General features: G+C 45.1%; 1 protein-coding gene across 1 annotated transcript in view; it reads right to left on the bottom strand.

The window, feature by feature from the left end:
* Myo3b (myosin IIIB) overlaps positions 1 to 19,386 on the bottom strand; it is a 336,688-nt gene that overhangs the window by 168,130 nt on the left and 149,172 nt on the right. Inside the window, exons 14-21 of the mRNA XM_036185605.1 lie at positions 17,800 to 17,898; positions 17,363 to 17,477; positions 10,655 to 10,781; positions 8,626 to 8,836; positions 7,513 to 7,660; positions 6,142 to 6,295; positions 3,184 to 3,272; positions 1,089 to 1,218 (exon numbers count right to left, since the gene is read on the bottom strand). Of these exons, the coding sequence (XP_036041498.1) occupies positions 1,089 to 1,218; positions 3,184 to 3,272; positions 6,142 to 6,295; positions 7,513 to 7,660; positions 8,626 to 8,836; positions 10,655 to 10,781; positions 17,363 to 17,477; positions 17,800 to 17,898 (1,073 nt within the window). The remainder of the gene's footprint in view (positions 1 to 1,088; positions 1,219 to 3,183; positions 3,273 to 6,141; positions 6,296 to 7,512; positions 7,661 to 8,625; positions 8,837 to 10,654; positions 10,782 to 17,362; positions 17,478 to 17,799; positions 17,899 to 19,386) is intronic.

Below are 19,386 nucleotides of genomic sequence, written 5' to 3'. Positions count from 1 at the left end.
GACGGTTGCCAATGATTTTAGGAGGAAAGAGGGAAGGACTGATTTAAAAAGTTCTCCCACTCATTTGTAAAAGAACGCCCACACCTGTGTCTAGACAGGCTCAAGAATACAAAGCCCTTGTGAGTGGAGCTGGGAGAGGAGACCTGAGATGGCAGCCAGGCAGACAGCTGGATCCCAGGTTAATCAAAGGAGCTTGGGCCAGTGAGACTCCATTGGGCAAGATGGAAAAAGAGCTGGGAACTCCCATTTGGGGCCCTAGCATCCTGCTTCCTGGCATGAGGACCCACAGAACAACAGCCTAAACTGACTGTCAGTCAGTGAAGCCATGAATGCTCCAGGTTGCTTAGGAAAATGAGGGGGTTGATACCTGGGTGTGAACTGGACCAGGTAAACTCTGAGGGGCTCGTGATCAGAAGACCTTTGGTATACCACACCCCTTTACTTGGAATCTTACATGAGTAGAGAGATCTGTCTCAGTAATTCTAGGTAAACCCAGTCTACCGTGGATGTTTAGCATGAATTAATGACAATGTACGGTTTTATAAAGAGAGGAGTTAAGAGGAGGCAGAGAAAACGAGTTTAAAAGATGATGTAGAAAGTGTGTGTGTGTGTGTGTGTGTGTGTGTGTGTGTGTGTGTGTGTGTGTGTACAATTCTTCTCAGGAGTTAATTTACAAAAGAAATAGTCATGCTCTTTTCTTGAACTCAGATTGAACCCTGACCCCGGTTAAAGAAGTTCAGAGTGGGGCTGGAGAGATGCCTCAGTGGTTAAGAGCACTTGTTGCTCTTGCAGAGGACCTGGGTCTGGTTCCCAGCACCCACATGGCAGCTCACAACCATCCTTGACTCCAGTTCTAGGGGATCTGATACCCTCTTATGACCTCTGTGGGCACCAGGTGTACACGTGGTGCATAAGCATACAGGTAGGCAAAACACTCAGACACACAAAATAAAATAAAGTAAATCTTTGGGGAAAAAAGGGAGGGGGATTTGATGTTGGTGGTGCAGACATTATTTAGGCACTGACGGAAGACACCACATTGGCTCGCATAGTTGTCTGGACTGAGACTATTGGGGTTTTTCAGGTACCTGTTTTGGTCAAGGGGATTGAGAACAGTTGCTGAAGAAGTTTGTTCTCTGACGTCCTCAGGACTACAATCACATCAGCAGGGAGAGTGTCTCTGTTTTTCTCAAGAACCCCAGAAGCATCATATAATACCTGGAAACAAACAGCAGAGTGTACACGTTAACTAAGGTAACAGATTGTGGCAGGTCGTCTGGGTAGTCATCGCCCAGCACTGGATATAAACATCCTATTATACTTAGCCCTTTGACTATGGAGCACCAGAGGAAAGGGAGAAGTTGTACTTTTGACAGGTCAATTTATCTCAGTTATCTTTGAAGAAGAGGGTCCTACTGAAGATACAGTACATCAGAAAAACCTGTTAAAATATACTAAGTTATCATCACATGTGAAACATCCATCCTCATCCTACTGACAGGTAAGCAAGAGCTTGGCCAGGGGCTGAATGAGGTAAGTGTTGGGTGGTTATCATACGGGTGGGCTCTTAGTGCATGATCGCCCCACCCTCACTGCCTCTCAAAGTGCTCATGGAGTCTGAGTGATCGCTCTAAGAGTCTAAGTGGTTCTTGGTTCTCAGCAACGAGGGACTCCAACTTAGAGGTCTTTTAAGGGATATTCTCCAAATCCCTGGAGTGGTGTGGTAGTTTAAATGAAGATGCCCCACATAGGCTCATATACTTGCAAGTTTGGTTCCCAGTTTGGTGGACTGTTTAGGAAGGATTAGCAGGTGTGACCTTGTTGGCACAGGTATGTCCCTGGGGGGGGGGGGGGCTCTGAGGTTTCAAAAGCCCATGCCAGGCTCAGTGTCTGTCTCTGTGTCTCTGTGTCTCTGTCTCTCTGCCACTCTACTTCCTGCTATAAAGATCATGGACACACCCTCTAAAACTGTAAAAAAAAAGCCCCCAATTAAATGATTTCTTTTAAAAGTTGCCTTGGTCATGGTGTCTCTTCATAGCAATAGTAAAGATAAGTGGTAAATAAATTCAGCAAAGAACCCACAAAGCAGAGAGAAAAGGATCCTAGAAAGGAGAAAAAAGAGAGAGGTACAGGTAGAAAAAAATGTATAGAGGAGGAAAAGCTGGAAAGAGGTAACAGGAAGGAGGCAAGCCAGTGAGACCTAGGGGGTGAGGAAGGCAAGTTAACTCCCCCCCTCCCCCAGAGACAGGGTTTCTCTATGTAGCTTTGCGCCTTTCCTGGAACTTGCTTTGGAGACCAGGCTGGCCTTGAACTCACAGAGATCCCCCTGGCTCTGCCTCCCAAGTGCTGAAATTAAAGGTGTGCACCACCACCGCCCAGCTGCAAGTTAACTTTCAATTGAGGATATAAATATGGACAATAATTTGGACACATCACACATCAATAGAATAATCCCAAGTACCTTTCAAGGAACCCCATCCATTTTCTGGATCCTGGGCCTCCATAAACCTCATAAGCACTGGTCACAATTCAATTTGTTTGTCTGAGGGAAACACAGCAGTGTGTGGTAGGCTATGGGACTGGACAATTTCCTCAATCAGTCACCAATCAGCTTCGGGGACTTGAGACAGGAGCATGATACGTGAGAAATGGGAGTTCCAGGCCACGTGGTAAAGCCACACCTGGATGAGTGAGATTGTGCCCTTCACTGGACACACCTAGTGGCCCAGAGACATGTTGAAAGTGCTAAAAACAGCCCCACTGTGTTGTCAACTGTCCTTTGTCACCTATACTCCAAATGACTTCAGAATGTGAACATTTACCAGGAAACCCTGCAAAGGCTGCAGTATGGTTCCTGTCCAGAGAGAGAGCTGTCAGTTCTGGGCCAGCCTTCAGGCAGGAAGCAGGTGGTACTCTATGGGCCACCCCATCTATGAACTGTACCTACCATTGAGGACACTTGGGAATTGTGATTCAAATCAAAGGAGAGTGAAGTCTGCAAGCAGTCTAGTGAGCACCACAAGTACTGGGGAATATTATTTTAAGGTGTGTTACTTTTGTTTATGTTGCATTTGTTTAACTCTGTGATTTATTTGGGAGCTGGGTGGCGGGCCCCCCAAAAGAGCAGAACCAACACATAAGTCTCTTGTCATTCTTGGGTCCCATAACTCCTGGCCCTCTCACCGGTCCAGCATAGTGTTGAATGCCAAAACAGAGCTCCATGCCTTTGGGTCTCCAGAAGAACTTGCACCGTAGATTATCTTCAAATTTATCTGTGTGCAGAGAAGAGACTGGAGTGTACATCTCTAAATGGGACCTCTCTCTCTCTCTCTCTCTCTCTCTCTCTCTCTCTCTCTCTCTCTCTCTCACACACACACACACACACACACACACACACACACACACACACATACACACGAGGCTCAGGGGTTATCACAGAAGGGGTGGGAAGAGCCAGAGGGAGCAGACAGCTGTAGTGAAAACAGTATTTGCTGTACACAACCGAAGAGTCACACCCATGAGCTCCCAGCAGCTCCAACGTGCAGTCTGTGGCTATGTCCATGGCGCAGCTCACAAGGCCTGCACGAGACTAAACCCACCCCAAATCTCAGTGTGGGGGAGGGACCCGTGAAGTTCCACATCTAGATGAGGACCTATTGGCAATTAGGGGCTGCTAGAGGGAGGGAGAGCCAGTTTCTTTGGGGATGCAGGCCCTGAGAGGTCACCCATGCTCCAAGAGATGGCCCCACAGTCATGCATATATAGACCTAAGTGGACTCAGGGGCATTAGAGAGGAAGGTGTTGCTCGAATACATGAAGTTGAAAAGGGAAATCAGTGGTGGAGGGGAATGAGGGGAGAATGGCAGAGGAGGGAATAAGGGACAGATTTGATCCAAACACATCATATGCATACTAAATAAAATATTTAAAAATTTGACATATGGATTTAAACGTTGGAGCATCACAGCACAAATTGTTTGCTCTTTCAAACAAATCTGCTCCTCCAGCCAGAGACACAGAATAAGGGCTTGCAGAACATCTCCAAGCAGCCCTAGTCAGATGAGCATGTCCCATCTTGCCTTCCTTTAGCTGTTAAGATGCCACATTCCCTTCCTATCCCTAAGAAATTCCAAGTATGGACACCCAAGACAATCTCAGACCCTGCCAAGAAGCTTTGGAACCATACAGATAGGCTAGGAGGGCAGATAACCTAAGTTAACTTCATTTGGGCAAGTTAAGAGAAAGCCATTGGTGCCGACAGCTTCAACACTTTGAGCAAGTCTCCCATCCATCAATTTCCATTTGAGGAAAGATCTTGAAACTTTCTACTCTCCTCCCCAAACATCCTTTATACTATTGTGGACAGGACTGAGAGCTCAGTGTGAGGAGGAGCTGTGATAGGCACTAAAGGCGGTTAAGGAACTGGGGCCCCAGGGCCTTCTAACATCACAACATAGGTGAAGAACAAAGTTAATTTAATCTGAAGACTCTGCAAAAATATCATGAAGGATGGAGATGGGGCAGGATGTGGGGGAGATAGGCAACTTGGATAATATGGACTGGCAAGATGGTTCAGCCAGTAAAGGTTCTTGCTAACAAACCTGATGACCCAAGTTCAAGCACAAGTTAGACGGAGAGGACCAACTCCTACAAGCTGTCCTATACACAAGGTGGATAGCTGGATGGATGGATGGATAGATAAATAGATAGATAGATAGATAGATAGATAGATAGATAGATAGATAGGTAATGAACAAAGCTCATTTAATCTGAAGACTACAAAAATATCATGAAAGATGGGGATAGGGCAGGATGTGGGGGAGATAGGCAACTTGGATAATATGGACTGGCAAGATGGTTCAGCCAGTAAAGGTTCTTGCTAACAAACCTGATGACCCAAGTTCAAGCACAAGATAGATGGAGAGGACCAACTCCTACAAGCCTCCTATACACAAGGTGGATAGCTGGATGGATGGATGGATGGATGGATGGATGGATGGATGGATGGATAGACAGACAGACAGAGACAGATAGATAGACAGATATAGATAGATGATAGATGATAGATATGTGATTGATAGATAGATGGATAGATAGATAGATAGATAGATGGATAGATAGATAGATAGATAGACAGATTATATATATGACAGATAGATGGATAGATAGATAGATAGATAGATAGATAGATAGATAGATAGATTAGATAGATGATAGGTGATAGACAGATGATAGATGATAGGTAAATAGATATAGGTATATCATAGGTAGATAAATAGGTAAGTAGGTAGATAGATAGATAGATAGATAGATAGATAGATATGACAGGAAGACAGATAGATGCCAGGAGGAGGTGCATATCTCTATCCAGAAGATACTAGTAAGCTAAGAAAAGGTGGTATTAGAGACTAGACCAGCAAGAATGTCTACAGAAGAGAGGGCATTGTGAGTCTGGGGCCACAGGGCTCCTGTGCTACTTGGGACTGGAGGTAGATAGGAGCCCTGGTGAACTCATAAGTTTGCAAAGAGGGTGTGAAGGATCACTTCTCAGCCTTTGGGCTAAGGTAGAGTGTAAAAGGGAGAGCGGAAAGTACTGAGTATGAGATCTCAGGGCGAGGAAGGCAGAAGATGATAGACGAAAGCACAAGGAAACAATACGTGTGCTGGCAGTAGCAGGAGGGTGGGGAGGGCTTAGGAGTGGTGACAGATTGAAGCCACACATTCCACCAGGACACTGAAAGTCCTTTAAAAACAATCTTTAAATTTTGTATTTAAATTTATTTGTATTTTTGTGTATATGTTTCTCCTGCTTGTCTGTACGTGCACTGTATGTGTGCAGGTGCCAAAGGAAGCCAGAAGATGGCGTTGGGAACCTCTGTGAGTGGAGTTAAAGGTGGCTGAAAGCTCTCCAACACAGGTGATGGGAACCGAACCCATGTTCTCGGTATGGACAGCCAGAGTCCACAGCTCTTAACCTCCGAGCCATCTCTCCAGCGTCCCCAAGATCTATATTTTTACAACCCACCATGTGTCCAAAGTAAGATGGGTAAACTCCTTCGTAAAACTCAAAACATATCTACGTGATGCCTTGTGCCAGGTTCTACTCTTAGCATGTATACCTTTCCCCTCAAAGGTACCTACCCACCAAGGTCTGGTCTGTGGCTTGGGGAAACCGACTTTCCTCATCCAAAAGTGCGAGAAGGCCCAAGGGTTTCTGGAGGAACATGTCCAGGAGTGGGCGATTGTCTTCATACTGTACAAGGACAGCATCAACGCCTTCATTCTGGTACTCCATCTGGAGAGGAACAGACTGTGACTCTCTGGCTGCCTGAAACTGGCCTTGGTACCACCAGGACATTGAGCCTGGACTTTCTGGGTCTGGCCATATTGAGACATGTGAGTAACTGAGTGTGTTTGGGGCATATAGCAACAGAATTACATATTACAGCCTCAAGGCTGTGCATGCAAGCGTGACTTAAATGTGACCTATTATAGGACAGCAAGAGCTGCCTCCCAGCCACTGAAGCTCATTATTCAGAAACTCAGGCAGGAAAGTGGTAGAGCCAAACCTAAGACTGCCATTTTAGAGCTTATGGATTTCTTTCTTCTTTAAAATAAGCATTTAGGAGTGGAAAACCAGGCAAATCCATGTTTCCCAGGGAGATAAATGGCAGGATTCAGGGTATTCCTAAAGTCAAGTTTTGTGTAAGGTGAACAGGAATGAAGGGTCTGCAGACATGGCCAGAGCCTGTGTGTTTCCTGTCTTTCTGTTCATTAGCTCACAGTATAGTCTTTTTTCCCCTCCTCTACCCATGGCCTGAGGCCATCTGTGGCACCCATGGGCTTGTTCACAGCGTTCTGTTTCATGTTGCTTTCACATGGAAGGGAGTCTTTAGGTTTCAGCCTGGGTCAGGTGAGGCAGAACACTGCTGAGGCTAAAGCTGCAGGAGGAAGACCCTGGCATCTTGGAGCTGCTTGCTTCTCAGATTGTCCAATTGGCCACCAAACTACGTGAGCAATAGACTTCACCTGTTAGAGATTCAAGAACACTCTTTTCTCCTCCCTGGAGACACCCCTCCACTACTGGGGTACCTGCTGCAGGGGCAAGGAGAGATGATGATGGTGAGTGTGGGTTCTAAGAACCCCATCTTAGGCTCAGGGTCACCCTGTGTCTTTAGGACACCATGATAGATCACTTTAGCCCAACGAGAAGAGAATGGAACATATTCGACAATAGACATGGAAGAATTTTGAAGCAAGAGTTAAATAATTGCCCCATCACCAGCTCCACTCAAGTGAGAGAATGTTCCTTTCCACAGAAATCAGGACCTTTTTATTTTTCCCCCCAGACTAAATTTAGACTGTTTATTTTGACAGGACTGTCTCACCAGTGGTTTGTCTATAGCCTTTTACTTGACAGCCTGACCAACCAGGTTTTGCTTCAAATTGTGGGCAGCCTGGCAGCCCCACCCCCACCCCGCCATTACTCTTAACTTCTGCCTCAACGACTACCTGCTCAAGAGCAAACACGTGCTGATTGAAGTAGTACTGGATCTGTTCGTTGGCGATATTTATGCAAAGCTGTTCAAAGGAATTCCTCTGGAAATCCTCAAAGCCGAAAATGTCCAAGATGCCCACATTCATCCTGTCCTCTGCACTACTGAGAGAGAGAGAGAGAGAGAGAGAGAGAGAGAGAGAGAGAGACAGAGAAAGTTGCATCAAGTTACATCTATCTCAAGACAATGAGCCTATACGTTCACGTGACATGTGGATCCACCCACTTGGGCAAAGATGCTTCCTGCCTCCTCAAGGGTAACAGTTTGAAACTTTCAATAAAATTACTTTTTAAAAAAATGAAAAAATAATAGAATGCTGTAAGTAGAGTCCTTTAAAATCTTACTCAGAGCCAGGCATGATGGCACAAATCTATAACCCTGGCATTTGGGAGGCTAAGACAGGGCTGTCAGGAGTTTGAAGTCATCCCGGGATACAGAACAGGACTCTGTATTCAATACACACACACACACACACACACACACACACACACACACACAATTTTTAAAAAAGAGAGAGAACAGAACAATAATTACCCAAAGGGGCCATGGCTTCTCCTACATAGTCTCCCATCTACCCACCCCAAAACCTGCCGGGCAGGAGACTTCAGAATTGAACAATGTTGCTTCCTCTGCAGTACAGAAAAACTCTAAGGCCCAGGGAGGAGAAAGGAGTCCTAATAACAACAAGAGGATGGGTCTATGCTTTAAAGCTTTTCACAAAACGTCTCATGTATCTCTTGAAATCCCAAGGAGGATGTATTAACTTCATTTTTACAGGGATGAAAAGTGGTGGAGCACTCAGCTGATGAAGCTGTAGATGTGGGACGCGAACCTGGTTTACCTAGCTCCCCGCCAAGCCTCCCTCGGCACCTCAATGGCTCAATTGGTCATTCTCCTCTCAGGAGTAAATGCTTCAACTTTCCTGGTTCCCACCAATGCTTTTAAGAGTAAAAGCTAGAGTCCTTTGGCTAAAGAAAACCCAAGGAGATCTAAAATTCCCTTTTGCAAACTCTAAAAGACACCAGTGGATGATGGATCGCTCCAGGCCTCTGCTCCCCAAGGAACTTACCATATGTTTTTATCTGGCTGCAGGAGTGTGTTGATGCGATTCACAATCCAGCTGAACAGCCTCCCATATAGGGCCTTAGACATGGCGTCCCTGACGTCTGCAGCCCTGTCCACAGTGTTGGCTCGGACAATGGTCTCGCCTCGGGTAACCACGCAGTGGGATGTGAGGGCCTCCTGGAGCTCTTCTGGGCTGATGCAGAGTACATGGGCAGCTGGAACGAAGAGTATGATCCTAGATGTGAGGCCACCCCTTCACACAGCCCATGCCAGCCAGTATCCACAGCATCCACTGTGTGCCAGGCTCCATTCCAAGTGCATCACAGTCCAGACAAGCAAGGCCCCTACCTCCAAGAAGTGTCTGGACTGGATAGCACAGCTCCCAAACTGTTCTGAAAGCTCCCCACAGTATTTAGTAAGGAAAGGTGGTGGTGGGAAGGTGTCTAAGGAGGGAGAGGTCTTTTGTGGTGGTATTGTGTTCCCCACAATATTGTGCACCCTAATAAATTTATCTGGGGTCAGAGAACAGACAGCCACTAGAACAAAGCCAAAAATGGTGGCTAGAAAATGGGTCAGAGCAAGCCATAGCAGAAGTTGGGCGGTGGTGGTGCACGCCTTTAATCCCAGAATTTGGGAGGCAGAGCTAGCCGCACCTCTGTGTGTTCAAGGCCACTTTAGAAACAGCTAAGCATGGTGACCCACGCCTTTAATCCCAGAAATGCAGCCTTTAATCCCAGGGAGTGATGCAGAAGGTAGAAAGCTATATAAGGCGTGAAAACCAGGCTCCAGAGTTAGTTAAGCATTTGGCTGGTTTAGCATTCAGGCTTTTGGAGCAGCACAGTTCAGCTGAGATTCATGTGGAGGAGGACTGAGAAGCTTCCAGCCTGAGGAAACAGGATCACCTGAGGAACTAGCAAGGTGAGATAGCTGTGGTTTGTTCTGCTTCTCTGATCTTCCAGCATTCACCCCAATACCTGGCCTCAGGTTTGATATTATTAACAAGACTCTTTAAGATTCCTACTACAGTCTTTTATCAAATAAATTGGAAGAATAGATAGTCATAAACACATTGGGTAGTGATGACCCTAAATAGAGTTCTGTAGCTTAACACAAAAAGGGTTGTGTTTTGTTTTTGTTCATTAAATTTTTTTCATTTATTTTCATTATTTTACATACAGACCACAGTTTCCCCTCCCTCCTCTCTTCCTGGCCCACCCTGCCTCTCATATACGTCCACTTTTCCAGCTCCTTTCAGTAAGGGGCAGGCCTCCTGTGGTCATCAACAAAGCATGGCACACCAAGTTGAGGCAGGACCAAGCTCCTCCCCTGCATCAAGGCTAGGTGAGGCAAACCAGCATTCAGAATAGGTTCCCAAAAGCCAGTTCAAGCACCAGAGACAGGTCCTGATCCCACTGCTGGGAGCCTGACAAACAGACCAAGCTATACACATGCAGAGGGCCTAGTTCGGTCCTATGCAGGCTCCCTACAAGGGTTTTTTAATCAATTGTTTTGGGGACAGGGTCTCACTGTGTAGCCTGGGCTGGCTTCAGAGTCTGTATCCTCCTGCCTCTGCACAAGCTCTGAGGTTGCAGCCTTATGTCCAGCCCTTGTCTGGTATACGTAAAGACTCCTCACCCTTTCTTTCACCATGATTGCTAGTAGAACTTTCTAAACAAGTAGGTGCAACTTTCCTTCCTACATATGCTCAGCCCATGGATTCATATAGGGGCCCAACCTTTTACATTTCTTTAAAAAAAAAAAAAACCTGAAAATGATTTTGAAAAGCAGCAAAGGTGGAGAACCACTGGGTAAGCTTTCTTGCCACAGATGGCTTTTCTGCAGAAGAACCATCTGTAACATAGCGGGTGAATGCTGCTCTACCCCAGGATGTCCTTCCGGGAAATATTGGCTAATGGAACCATCTAGAGCTAATAGGAGGATGTTACAGCTGCATCATATTTACAGGTCCTTGGGAACCTGTGGAAGTGGAAGGCATGGCCTTTGACAGGAAAGCACACATGAGCATCAGTTACCATTCTCCAAAGCTTCGGCGTTGGGCACCTCACTTTTATCAGTTTGGTGTTGAGAGGAAATAGCTGCAAACTGGATGTTCCCGATATTCAAAATCCCAGCCAGAATTCTGTACACTGAATGCACTTCCTGGAAAGGACGTTGAGAACCACACTTGGAGGTCATCGCCAATCAAAGTAACAAATCACTCACCCTTGAGCTGAAAGTACTAGAACTGTTCATCAAACTCTGCTCTTCCTCTTTCTGAACACACACAATTTCCCCAACCGTCCTGAAGTTCCAGGTAGCAACGTCACCAGTCATTAACAACGAAGAGAGTAAAGCGTGCTTCCTCAGGCCCCAGGCCCAGAAGTGAACACACTTCCTGCACGCTGTCTTTCTCACTATTGCTGGCTGGAACTCCCCCAAGACTGGCCTCAGCCACGTCTTTAGACCACGGAAGGACCACCTGGGATGGAGTTGCTCTACACCTGCTATGGTGACCGAGAGGGAAATGATCTTCTTTGTCCTTTAACTCACTGTAGCCGGTTATGCGAATCAAATGTTCCCTTGCCTCTTTGGGACATAGCATTTTATAAAATACCTAGGACTGTATATCCATTGACGGCTTACTAGGATATCTCAGAGCTACGGATTACAATGCATGATGTGAGCGCACATTTTGAAAGACTCACTAGAAAGAAACCATGATACTACTATGTACAAAGGAGAAAGTGTATTTTGCCTTTGTCTGTAGATCCTAGCACAAGAGTTTCTAAAATTGTCTGGGTGATCAGATCTTTGTTGTGGCAACAAGAGCCTTCCAACCATACCTGCATTTCTGTTAATAAATGGATTTTGGTGGGCTTCTAGATAAGACTTGTAATCGGAGGAGTTGGCTGCTCAAGAGAAACCAGGCTTACAACTTAGTCCGCTCCTGATCCCATCAAACCCTGGGGAGGGCTGGGGCTCCAAAGTGAGTTAATCACCAATGGCCAATAATTAATCAGGTGTGTGTGTGTGTGTGTGTGTGTGTGTGTGTGTGTGTGTGTGGTGTGGTGTGGTATGGTGTGGTATAAACTCCACAAAAGCCCTAAACAGGATCAGGGAACTTCCAAATGAGTGAATCCATGGAGGTGCTGGCAGGGTGGTGTGCCCAGATGGCATGAGCCCTTACTATGTATTGCCCATTCATTTTTCATTTGGCTATCCCTGGGTTGTAACATTTATAATAAGTCTGCAACCTTAAGTAAAATGTTTTCCTGGATTCTGTGAACTAGTTATTAGTTACTACTACAACTACTACTACCAATAATAACAACAACAACAATAATAATAACTAGAATTAGTTATACCAACTAATCAGGCTACAGAATAAGGTCATGGTAACTTTGTGACCAGTTCAGCTGTGTAAGAAGCCTGGGGCTTTCAACTGGTGTCTGAAGTGGGGGCTCCTGTGGGACTGAGCCCTGACTTGGAGGATCTAATACTAATGCTACATAAAGAGACTGAGTAGACTTGTAGGTCACCGAGTTGGCATAAGAGATTAATTGATAGAGAGACTATTAGGATAAACCTCATTTATTTGGTGATGTGAATTTGAGTAAAATCCATTCAGATCATCTGAGCCCTGTTTTCAAGTTCAAAGTTGAGCATGTAAGTAGCTTTAATGGATTAAAAATAATGCATGCTTTATTATTTATTTAAATTTTACATTTTCTATACCTGAAACAAGGAAATATCTAGTTGAGAAATTTCTGAATTTTATGCTGTTATAACAAAACTACTTCCATAAAACATATTCAAATGGGTTATTTGATTTAATACCGTACACAGCAGCTAAGTAATAGGAACTGTCACTAGACCCTTGATAAATACTGCCCCCCAAACTGAGCCTCCCTGCAGACATTACTCAGGAAAGCCTAAAATCTGAATGCAGGCTGTAACACTGACATCTGCTGGATGCCTGATAATGTTACAAAGACAAATGGGGCTTCTGAGCCGGGCTTCGGCTGCAGATAAGTATTGTTCTTCCAGCTTCTAAATCAAGGGCAAGATGTCATGTTTCAGACTTGAAGAATCCTTATTTAATCACACGACTTAAAAGTGGCTAAGGAGAACACCTACCAAATGGGTTTTTTTAGAACTTGCCTGGATTTAACATGACAGCCCCTCATTACTGTGATCAATACAGGATGAGTCCTGCAGCATGCATCAAGCAACTCCCGACGGAGGCAGATCTGAGAGTTTAAAGCCAAGACTACAGCGATGAGTTCTGCATCTCCCAGGTCTGTATCCAGCCTCCTCAAGGTTTTATCGAAAACTCTCCTCACTCTAAGGGAAAGTAGTTCACAGGAACACACACAGTCCCTACCATAGAAGTCAAGGCATCTCCCACCAAAAGGCTTCGAGCACTTTAGCGTTGTGATTATGAGCGCCAAAGAAAATGGTCACCTGAGACCATGCTCTGGAGATGAACAACTTGCCATGTTGCTTCCCTGGCCACATTTTCTTCAGTGCTATGCCCAGGGGGTCAACAAAAATGGAAACCTACCTCAGACCTCCAGTGAGAACATTTAGATTCAAACCACGTGGACTGCTAGAGATTCTTTCCTTCCAGGTCCTTCTTTGGATCAATGGCAGGGATGGGGCTCATCCTCTGAAGGTGCTCCCTGTGTGGCATCTCTGGGGTTTTCTCCCACTCCACTCCATAAGCCTTGCCCAGGGGCTAATCACATCTTCCTTTCAGACCTAGGAACCTCCTCCGGTCACAGAGTTCAGTTCAAACACTCAACCCAGCCATGCTAGAGTTCTCAATACTGCGTCTATCATGGAATGGCTCCCCCTTCCCCAAAGTTTCTTGATCAAATGGGAAATCTTTTTCACCATCCTTAAATTGTTTTCTCTTGCTGCTTTAAAGGTAGCTATGGAGTCTTTTCTGGAATCTCGGTCTTTCCTGTGGAGTCTTATGGCCCTATTTTTATTTATTTCTAGTCTCCAACTTTCTGTATGACAAATGATAAAACCTCACTCAGTTTCATCCAGGTTTAACAAGTTCCTCCAACTGGGTCATCTCAACAGACTGCTTCTGAGCAATTCAGCCTCCCAGGGACCAGCAACAGTAGGAGGAGGAGAGCACTTCTCCACCAAAGCCCTCTGTTCTCAGACACCTCCCAAGGCAAGTGTTGCCTAGATGGTGTTGAGGCCAAGTCCAAAGTTAAGAAGGGCTGGCTGTCGATTGGCTGAAACCACTCTGGCCTGGCTCCCAGGCACCCCAGGCCACTGTCTATCTTGCCCCACCCCCCCTAGAAATTTACTTGACCTCTATCTTTTCTCAAAATCTCTCATTTTCACCAGCTCTGCCCTAAACACTGTATCAGAGTCCGCTGAAGACTGTAATATATTACTTACTTCCTTGGCATGGTTTTTGACATTTAGTGACTTAAAGCTTTTCAACTTCTATTTTAACATAACTCTTTGGAATCTCTCTTCAGAGGTATTATTTTGATTGGTGATATAATTTGAAAAAAGAGAAGAAATTTTGCCCTGAACTTAGGTTTCTTTGTGGCCTCTGTATCCAAGGATCTGCAGTACATGTCTACTCTCTACCATCATATTCAGCATCTAAGTGCTTATGCACTTTTAAACACTACAGCTCAACTTACATAGTACGTTAGGATAATGCTTGTACCAGCAGGGCCAGCATTATTTAATATTAAGCAGAAACAGCATGGTTTGCTCAAGACATCTCAGCTGGGTGTAAGGTCAAATCCCCTTTCTCCTTTGCACAGAGCCACCATCATTACTGGAGGGCTCCTTCCGCCCTGGAAGTTTCTTCATGGAACTGCCAGGGGCAGGTGTTCTTTGGAATGCTTTTGGGTGGTGCCTGGAATTAAAATCCATCCTCCCAAGTCCGCACTAAGGTTTGCCTGCTGTAATTTTTTGGGGGGTGGGGCGGGAAACAAAAAACAAACTTGAAGAGTTCCCACAGGGAACAAGGGACTTTCTAAGAAAAGACCGGAAATACAATTTTAATTGAATTGGCCAGTTCATTTAAGCTCTGTTGAGAAATGACTGGCAGAAAATCGTTAGAGAAATTCTGTCCCATCAGCTATTTGGCATTCTGCTGCCTGATTCTATATGACCTAGTCTTCCTGAATTTAGGCATGGTACTGTGACTTTATAAACACGGCATGAAGTCAGATAATCCAGCAGAGCAGGTTGTCTGCGGAGATACAGGGTCAGAGAGATAAAATCCATCTTCCGCCTTGCATTTCCAAAGCTACTGATTAAATTAGATTGGTTTATTCCCAAATGAATTAGTGTTGGACACATGGAAGAGACACACAGTGACACACCGTCACTTCCCTGTTATACACCGGAGAGAAACATATAGCATATTGTCACCTTCCTGTTATCAACAGGGAAGGTATACACAGTGACATACCATCATACTCCTGTTCTATACTGGGGAGATCCACCTAGGGACGTATCCATAGTGACGTACTACCACACTCCTGCTGCACACCGAGGTGAGAATACACAGTAACAGGCCATTATACCTCCTGTTCCTCATTGACCACACGCACATTAAGAAGTTTCACCATCTTAATTTTTTTCTTCGTTATATTCATTTACACTGCCATTTTATTGGACCCACCACCCTGTGCTCAGGAATGGCCTGCCTCAATGGCGTATACTGAAATGCTTAACTGCTTCTGTTAAATTTACCGTTAAACCATCAACATCTGTTTTATGAGCAGCAGCCCATGCTGGCTAGTGTTTACATCACCCCCACACAGGCTGGAGTCATTTCAGAAGAGGGAACCTCAAGTGAGAAAATGCAGCCATGAAGTTGGCTGTGGCCAAGCCAATGGTGCGTTTTCTGGATCGATGACTGATGTAGAGGGACCCAGTTCGCCATGGACAGTGTTAACCATGGGTTGGTGCTGTAAGAAAGCAGGCTGAGCAAGCCTTGAGGAACAAGCCAGTAGGTATCACTCTTCCATGGCTTCTGCATCAGTTCCTGTCTTCAGATCCCTGCCCTGAGTTTCCTAGACAAGCTTAAAAATGAAATAAACTCTTCCCCCTAGTTGCTTTTGGTCATGGTGTTGTATTATTACAGCAACAGAAACCCTAAGTAAGACAGAATATTTCTATCAGAATAATATCCCTATACGTTCTCTTGTGGAGCCACAGCCAATCACCACACAGCCTTCCATCACCATCCTTTATTCATGGAAAGCAAACTATCATCTCCCCTGCAGGCTCCCTTCATGGATCCTGTCCCCTTTGAAGGACATGTGCCCCACACTTTGACATGAGCTCAGGCATGGGCTTGTACTTCAAACAGCTTCATTTCTGCCATCAACTCTTCAGATGGTGTGTAATTGATAAACATGAGCTCCATACGTGAGTGACCACAAAAATCCTTTACCAAGGCAGGGACCTGTTAAATTGCCCTCAAAGGAGCTGAGAGGAATGTATTTCTATTTTTATCCTGACATTTGGGATATTTCCCTGTCCGTTTATGGTATGTGAGAGGCCAACAACAAAAAAATGAACAGCTGTCTAGAAAAAAACAAAACCAAAAACGTATTATTAGGACTGAAATCAGCTCTACTGCGGAGGAAAGGACAGGTGAAGCTCAGGGGATTACAGAAGCAGTGCTTTACCCGGAGCAGCTGTCCCAAGGTAAACAGAGTGTTTTGTAATCTAAAAGATTTAACACTCTAGCCTTCCTCCTAATCATTCACCCCTGTGCCAGCAAAGCCAAGGAGCCTGTATGTTCTTACAAAATCAATGGCACGAAGCCCGGAAACTATGAAAGAATGTATCATGGGGCAATATTTGGCCCTAGAGTTATAAATACTGTGCATCGACCCCAGCGTATATGTAATAGAGGAAGTCGATATGTAGAACGCCGGAAGTGGCAGCACACCTGCAGCCCCAGTTAACAACGGGCAAGTGTGGAGGAGAAAGTGACCGCAGAGACGAGACATTAGGAGAGTTTTAGTTTGTCATAGGCACCAAGAGCTACTTGCAAAAGTATGTCTGTAGTGGGTAGCCATTCCAGCTTTGACCTGGAAGTTCCAACCCCCTATTGAGGCTTAGCTTAGGTAATGGTCACGCCTACAAGGCGGGACTGAGAGAGTACATTGAGGACCCTGGACGCTGGAGGTAGACCGAGCAGAGTTCTCCAGAGAACACCGCCAGACTTCATCATACCTTTGCCAGACCCTACAACCTACCTATCCCTTCATTTGTAAGTTACCCCACAAAATAAACCTCCCTTTTAACTACGTGGAGTGGCCTTAATAATTTGACCAATACATGTCCTAGGGTTTAGGCATAACCTATACATTCCCGAACCTCTCTTTTCAGGGCAGTATTCTTTTGGCATCTGTTGCTATAACCAGGTTGGATTTATAGCAATGGTAATAATTGATAGGTGTTTGGTCCTTACAGGCATGCCTCTCATCATGTATGTTCATTTAGGCATCTTGTTCCAATTCAGATTCTGATTCGGCCATTCTTAGATGGACTCCAAACAAGCTCGCAGGGAATGACAAAGTTTTGGATCCTTAGACCACATGTTAAGTAGACCACATGTTATCTCACAAGTGACATGCATTTGATGTGTGCCCAGCAAGTTAGAACACACATGCCTTCTCTCACACCCGACTACAGACATTTACATTGAATTTGTCTCTCCCTTGGCCAGCATGTACCTTGTTAGTGAATCCAATAATCCTGAAGCAATGCTGAATTGCTTCAAACTGCCTCCGGTAAGACTCCTTGGAAGTGATATCCTGCATGACTCCTCCAGTCTCAGAGGCTATGTATCTGAACAAATGGGACATGAACCAACACAGTGAGCACTCACTTAGCAAGCAGCGTGGTAGGCCAGGCGAGACCTGGGCTTCTTTGCAAGAGTATTTCCTTCACTGGCTAATACTGTGGCTGGGAGCTTCTAAACAGTGAGAGTACTGAGACATAGTGCTTGCCCCCCTCCTTGTCCTCTTGCGTATTTAACTTAACAGAACGACTTTCCAGTTAAGGAAACAGTTCCATTTACTTCTAGATTTGTCAATGGCTTAACTGAACATTCAAAATTAACCAGCAACCTCCTCACCGCCAGCAAAAGGGGTCTTGCAATAACACTTACCTAGGAGGCTTTTCCTCAGGAAGTCTGAAGTCAGAAAGTTTCTTTTGATGATAAAGACCAGCATAAATATAGTAAAATATGTGAAAATTTTTCTCTCCCCTGGAAAAAAAAATGAGGAAGAGGTTTTATTTATACCATATTCCAGGCTTCTCTGACCTAAATAATTGATTCTATTTCCTCTTTTGTACAAAATATTATTTTGCAACAAATTTACATATGCAGGCAATTAAATATTTATCATCCCAATTACAAAACATCAATAGTGGTAATATTCCTACAGTGATAATGACAGCGGCACTTTACCAAGCACATGTACCTTCATTATAAACTCATGGTAAATTCTAGAACTAATTTAGGTGGCAGCTCAGGGTGCCTGCAACAATCTTTCCATGCAGCTCCTGGTCCTGCACACCTGTGTCACTAGCCCCTGTAGCTTCAGGGAGTGGGAAGCCCAGCCCACAGTGACCAGCCAAACCCCTGCTTTACTGGAGCCCCAAACAGAAAATGCTTGGAAATCCCACAGCAGTCCAGAAAGCATTAGTTTCAGAGCCGAGGATTGCACTCTCCCAAGGTGAAATGCTTTCAGATACCCCTAAAAATGCCATTCCGCAGTCCCCAGTGCCTCCTGCACCCACCTCTTTTCTTTTATCTGTTTTGTAAGTTTTGGTTGTTTTTTTTTTAATGGGAAGTGGTTGTTTCACCTGCACATATCATGTGCGTTACGTGCATGCAGTACTCATGGAGGCCAGAAGAGGGTGTTGGATCTTCTGGGACTGGAGTTACAGAAAATTGCTAGGTACTCCGTGGGTGCTGAGAACTGACCCTAGGTTGTCTGTAAGAGCAGCAGTTCTTTTTACTCCCATCTTTCCACACCCACATCTTCGGAGCTGCCCTCGACAGGCTGCCCAGTGTTTTCATAGCGTCCGCAGATGATACAGAAGGAAGCAAGACGTGCGTACGTGCCCAGACACTGCACAGCAAGGGGCAGCGTCATGACCTCGAAAGCGTCATGACCTCGAAAGCATGATCGGTTCTTTTCTTTATTTTAATTTTTTTTTTTTATTTTACATATGAGCCACAGTTTCCCCTCCCTCCCCTCCTCAAACTTCCCCCCCTCCTCCACTCCTCAGAGAGGGTAAGGCAGTATGGAGAGTCAGTAAAGCCTGGCATATCAAGTTGAGGCAGGACCAAGCCCCTCCCCCTTGCATCAAGGCTGAGCAAGATGTTCCTTGTTATGATCCTCTTGCCTCCACTTCCTCAGGGCTGGAATGGCAAGGAGCGTGACACCACGCCAAGCTTCCTTTATTATTTAAAATAAATTGTATTGTGTGTGTTTAAGGTATGCAGTATGACACAGAATGTACACAGATGATTTGAAAAGATTATTATTTCAATGTATAAATGTCCTGAATGCCAGTTATGGCAGGAACTACTCTGGATGCCAGAGAAACAGGACTAAGAGGATTCATACTCCTTTGGAGCTTTCCTTCTAGACGGAATTAGATGAAACAAGAGGGGCCTTGAGGTGAGGGCTTCAAAGGAAACAATCACAGGGTTATGATAAAGAATAATGCTTGGAATGGAAAA

Source organism: Onychomys torridus, chromosome 4 (genome assembly GCF_903995425.1).
Source record: "Onychomys torridus chromosome 4, mOncTor1.1, whole genome shotgun sequence".
Classification (NCBI taxonomy): Eukaryota; Metazoa; Chordata; class Mammalia; order Rodentia; family Cricetidae; genus Onychomys; species Onychomys torridus.
Note: the sequence above shows the minus strand (reverse complement) of the source record. Positions and strands in the feature narration are given on the sequence as shown.